The following is a 6,140-nucleotide window of genomic DNA, read 5'->3' as shown; positions in this document are numbered from 1 at the left end:
ATAAAACTTAAAATAAATAAAAATAAATTTAAAAATAATTGACAGCATTTACTGAGAGAAATAAAATAAAACACAGAAAATACGCAAATGTACGATGATGAAAAATCATATGTACAGTTGTAGGTTCAGAACTGAGAATTTCTTAAGCGGCGGGTTTCCAGGCTTGTTAGCTGCCATTCGTTTAGAACAAATGGATCTTAGGTGTTTGCCTCAAAGCAACATTTATTGCAGCAATTAAGTAAGAAAAGTTCCTATACAATTCCTTATTTGCAAATACCGATCGTTAATATAATATTTTGCAGAGAATACCTCACTGCGTTGGTTCAAAAGTAAGAATCTGCAAATAATTTAGAAATGTGTGTGTGGGAGAACTTGAAGCACATTAAAAATAACGCAAGGTTTGTATATTCAAACAGTTAGAAACTTTATATATGTATCAAAAGAGGACTTCAAAACAACACATACATATATAATTATATATAATAAATAATTATATATAATTCTCATTTGCATTTCGCAAAACGCTCCAGCCGGTAATGCAAATGAAGCAGCAGTTCCGAAGCAACGCGTAAACGACACTCTTAATTATATATGTATATATATGGTATATATGTATGTATTCAAAAAATGGCTGGCGTTGTAAAAACACAACAACAACGAAACACACATATCGAACATTTCAAAAAGATATGGCAACGCATATGCTAACGTACGCATGTATGTATGTATGCTTGACACCCTACAACTCTTACGTCACTAACATTAAACGTTGAAAATTCGTAATGGAAATGTGAGCAGCCATTAAAACGGTACTTGCAAGTATATAGTATATGTATATTCATATAGTTAAATATTTGATAAAAAAACATTTTGCATTTATTTACAGCGCGCATTTTTTGCGAGTTCTGCCAATTTTCAAAATGGTGGCAATTATCTTGCAGCATGGATAGTTAGAAGAGTATGACAATAAGAAGTTAACAAATCGATAGTTTAGCATTTTGTTTTGTTTATAGTAAAAGTAACTTATATAATGGTTTTGCCATATTTATCGCACAACAAACACAACAAAGCCGAGAAACATCAATTTCAACATGTAGGCATGTATTTTATGCATGTATGTATGTATATCTTGTCCAATGCGTTCTTAAACATGGAATACTTATTTGTAGTTGTTTGTACTACTTTTTTGTTGTTTTTGTAGTCATAAAGCAGCGTATAATAGTAAAATAAGTGATAAAAGTGATTGATTATTTGACTGTGATGACTGAGGCAGTAATTTACAGCGTTCATTGTGGATTTTAATGTCTTAGGCGATAAGATTAATTTGTTGGTTTTTGATTTCTTTCGGTTTTAATGAAGTAGAATTATCGATTTTTAAGCTATTTAAGGTTTATTAAAGCGCTAAGTTGTATTATTTAATTCGAAAATTTCTTCTTTTCATTCCAATAGCTGACCTCTATTATATATTGCTCAGAGGGTCCCTCTGTTTAAAATATTGGCATAAACTTTAATAGAAAATTCAAGCTTAAGTTGCTTTTAGTGAGCTTTTCTTGTAATAATATAGAGCTTTTTAACATTTCGAAAATTTTTTTGACCATATCATCTCTAACTTTTATTGTATGCGGCTCAGAAGGTAACTCTGTTTAAAATATTGACTCAAGCTTTTATAGCGTATGCAAGCTTATGTTGCTTTTAGTGAGATTTACTTGTAATAATATAAAGCTTTTTTAAGTCTGAAGTTTACTTGTTAGACCTTTTTATCTCTTTTTTTATGAAGCTCAGAATGTCAGCCGCTTTATGACATTGGCATAAGCTTTTAAGTGTAGAGATTTAGGTATTTTTAATGAACTTTTTGCTTTAATATAGAGTTTAATTATTATTGGTAATATTTAGATAGTAGTAGATATAGACAGTTATAAGAGAGTCTTCTATCGTTGACTCCATTATATGTGGAACTTTATGAAAAGGCGCTTTAAGCACCGCAACTATTGTCACTTTACCAAAGCGAAAGAAGTAGAGGGGAAAAGCAGTACCAAACCCAACAACAGTGGTTAAAATTAGTTGGATATTTTTAGTCTTAAGGCTGATCCTCGCAATTGGATTTGACTTCAAAACCTGATTCGACAACTGATTTTGTTTGCAGAAGACCTGAAACCCATGAGTTCAAAATGAGTTTCAGAAAAGCGAGATAGTAGTATATGGAAGTATTTACGGTCACGCTTCATTGAAAAGTAGTGGATACTAACCAGTAAGGATCCCTAAAACTAAGGAAAAATTGTTGAAACAATAGATTTCATTGAGTTCTGAGTAATATACTACACGCAAACACATTCCATCTTAAGGGCTTTCTCACCAAAAACCAACTCATTATGAGTTAACCACTAACAAGAACACAATAGTGCCTTTTCTTAGATGCTGAAAGGCATAGCCGAGAATGTACTGGCTGATGAGCTTGCTCTCCAGTACCCACTAACATAGTAGGATCTGGACCCTTTATCGAGGTTGTCCTTATACCATAAAGAAACTGCTCCCCAAGGAAGAAGGACAAGTTGCTAATGAGTGTTATTGTCGGTTCTGCGATAGGAAGCCTGAAACCCCAGAAAAACTGCTAACTAACTGGATAGCAGTCTGCAGACACAAGATAAAGGCCCTTGGATTCATGTTTCCAAACAGGAATGGCATCGCTTCGCTAGCCCCTAGTAGGAAATTGGACTTCATCAATATGCTGGCGTTTAGGAAATAGACCTAAGGTCGCAGTGAAGTCTTTGTTTTTTTAATTTATCTTACATGCTGATCAGCTTCACAGTTTCCAACGTAAGTCCATGGTAACTGATTAGTACTGTTTAGTAATGTCAGTTGGAGGCTCAGGTTAAATTGAGGTAAAGTATTCGCTATACAAGACGTTGGCCCTTTTTGCGAAATTTCAGCGCTAGTTGATATCTTATTTTGATACTTCATCTAGTCGTCTAAATTGCGAAAATGAATGAGTTCTAGCCAATGATGGACAAAAGCAAAGGAGGTGTTCCCGCAGAAGCAAAGCAGGCATTCCTCTCTCATCGCTAAATTTTCTGAATGTGTCGTCTTTACTTATGCCCATCCGGGTCGCATGTGTTGCCATTCGGGTGTGACTAATCATTAGGCCAACAACCGTCCTGCAGTCCTTTCGAGACCGTATAAGTGAAGGTGTTTCTCTTTGAGACTTTTGCACATGATATTGGCGATACAGCGTCTCTTTAAGGTGCTTTACTTTGCCCTCACCAGTCTCTCAGCCCTTTCGAAAATTTGATTATATATCAGTTTTAGTGACTACTGTATTTTTTCTACTGGTTCGATAGCTTCTTCTCTGTATTACAGAACTTTAAGCTTAAAGTTTTAAAACCCGATTTATAGACGCTCAAATATGTTTTATTTAATTTGGCATAAAGTGTGGGGAAATTAAACTTTCCATATGAATTTATTTATGATACGACTTAGACCCTTCAATAAACGTAAAAAGTTTGAACCAATTTAATATATTGGTCATAAATTTTAGATAAACAGTTAAACATCAAATAAATTTATCGCTTAAGAGTGTGACTTATGAATATGTATATATGTGAATATATAGTTAATGTTAAGTACTTAAAAAAATTAATGCGATGACTTTGCTTAAAAGTTATGTGAAAAACAATGGAATTCAAGAAATGAGAAACTTAACGAACAAAACACAATTAAATAAGAAATAAACTTAATAAAATATTGAAAAAATAGCAATAAGAAATACAAGTAATAGAATATAAGAAATTTACTGACAACAACAAAAACATTTTCGCTTCCAAAAGGGACTTACTAAAGTTGTAGTTAAATATTATTCGGTTATTATTTGGTCAGAAGAGAAATACATACGTAGGTTTCAAAATATATATATGTAAATATAAATGGTAGATTGAAAAAATTGGCGCTGTTACCAGAGCTCTTTAACTTACCCGCGCAGCGAAGCTGGTGTTCGGTTTCTCGAGTAGCTCCCACAAGTACTTTTGATATTCGGCGCATTTGCCTTCGCCGAACTCCTCCTCGTCGCGTTGACGCAACGACTCAGCCTCTTTGCGCATTTCCTCGTGTACGTTCTCTTTGCGCTGATGGTACTTGTGCTGACAGCAGGACTCCAGATACAGCTCATCAACTCCCCAGTACTCGAGATCATCACTAAATGCCAGTACGCACATCTCGTCGACGATGTGCAATTTGCCAGTGCGATAGAAATTTAATATGGAACTAAAACTTTTCGGATGCCGATCGAAGAAGTACTCGTTGTCGACGATTGAATAATCATCACATAGCTCAATAATCGCTTCGTGTGTGGTACATTCACGTAAACGTCCTAAACGTGTGTGCGGCAGTCGTTCGAGCGTACGCCAGAGCACCTCATGTTTAACGCCGCCAACATTGATGGAGACGCGACTATTCATTTGTTTCGATTGCGCTATCATAAAGGGTTCGGGTGGTGGTATGGAGGACATGGATCTGGAATGTGCGCGTTGCAATGCGCCCGCACCCATGCTGCCGTGCAGATGGGAAGTTGTCGGATTCGAATGTGTCGGTGATGGTATCGGGAATGGTGCATATCGTACTTCTTTGCCAACAGCGCCGGTACTGCCAGCACCGGTGCTGGCACCGCTAATGCCGACGATATTTTGACTACCAGCGCCGACCATGCCGCCGACACCGCCGATACCGCCATTGCCCATAGGACCGCCGGCAGTGTGCGTGGTTGTGGCGGATGCGCCAGTAATGCTGCCGCCATCAGCATAGTCCAGGTTTCCAATGCTGCCGACACCTCCGCCGCCGCCGCTGCCGCCGCCGGCGATATTGTTGAGATTGCGTTGACTGATATTGATGCCGGCTGTCGCAGCAGCAGCTGTGTCATTGTTATAAGTAAGATTGCCAGTTGTTGGGACAGCTCCAGTGCCGCAACCAAATGAACTAGCTCCACCGGTTCCCATCGCTCGGCCCCAATCGACATTACCGCTTGGATCGTAGTAGGCTTGATTATCGTTGTTGTCGCTCGGCTCGTGTGTGACGTCGACTCCGATGCCGACACCGATGCCGTAACCCTGCGCTTGGATGTGACCAATGTTGCCAATGGCACCGGTCGATCCAGTTGCCGGGTTGCGCCCAAGCGTTTCGGCTTCAATCCAGTTACTGGTCTGCTGTTGTTGTTGCTGTTGCAATAATTGCTGTTGTTGCTGCTGCTGCTGCTGCAATTGTAATTGTTGTTGTTGTTGTAGCTGTAGATCACGCTGAGACTGTTGCAATTTTTGCTGTTGCTGTTGTTGTTGTTGGCTAGCAGCCTGTCCACCATGCAATTGTCCGACCATTTGCATACCTCCATTATTAAATTGGGGCGGTGTTGCATCACCCGTTTCCCAGCGTACCGTATCACGGTCTCTATCGCGTTCGCCGACCATAAGTCCGCCACTGTAAGAAATATTGCAAAAATTCTCATAAAGTTCCCGTTAGATGTTTATGTATGGAATATTTTTGTATATAGGAGTGAATATCTGTGCTCATTTCTCGAAATGGGTTAATATGAAAGCGATTGTCTAAAGTAATGTAAGGTTAAGGTTAATGGATTTGAAGGGCAGCGGTAGCGAATTAGAGTTTTATAAGGAACCGCTTCCTTCCTTAATATCGAGGGGAATCAGCAGCAGCAGAACCCGGGTACCAGATATCGGTTGCCCAACGCACTGCTCTAGACGTTATTAACAGTAATACATATATTTGGAAATGGCTTTGTCTCCAAGAATCAGATTGGTTTCGGCTATGTTTCATGTCCGGATCCTGCCGTTATTAATGTGTTATAAAAAAAACTGGAGGTACTGAAATTTCTTTTACCGTATTTGTTTTACATTTATAGCATAATATTCCACTTGAAGTGTCTCTGGATCGAGTTTCAAGTTACTTGTTAGTATTTGAAGAAAGACTTGTCGAGGATTTGGCATATGGGTTAACTCATTTAACAGTGAGCACATTTTGAGGGTGTATTAGGTTGGTAACACACAGAAAGAAGTATCGAAGTTCTAATAGGGGACCCTACAAAAGTATACCCAAGGGACAGCAAACGACGCCATATTTTTCCGAGTCTCTTGACGTTTTGGATT

At 38.3% G+C, this 6,140-nt stretch overlaps 1 protein-coding gene across 2 annotated transcripts in view; it reads right to left on the bottom strand.

Moving 5' to 3' along the window:
* Window positions 1-6,140, bottom strand: part of LOC108965332 (potassium voltage-gated channel protein Shab) — a 204,972-nt gene that overhangs the window by 78,621 nt on the left and 120,211 nt on the right. Inside the window, exon 5 of one of the 2 annotated variants that reach the window (XM_018927670.1) lies at window positions 3,966-5,457. In XM_018927670.1, the coding sequence (XP_018783215.1) occupies window positions 3,966-5,447 (1,482 nt within the window). In that variant the 5' untranslated portion in view covers window positions 5,448-5,457. Of the gene's footprint in view, window positions 1-3,965; window positions 5,458-6,140 lie in introns of those variants that run through there. The other variant, XM_018927672.1, reaches the window with a different exon arrangement.

This window comes from Bactrocera latifrons, unplaced genomic scaffold, assembly GCF_001853355.1.
Source record: "Bactrocera latifrons isolate USDA-ARS-PBARC rearing strain unplaced genomic scaffold, ASM185335v1 scaffold_139, whole genome shotgun sequence".
Classification (NCBI taxonomy): domain Eukaryota; kingdom Metazoa; phylum Arthropoda; class Insecta; order Diptera; family Tephritidae; genus Bactrocera; species Bactrocera latifrons.
This window is presented reverse-complemented; position numbering and strand designations above follow the sequence as displayed.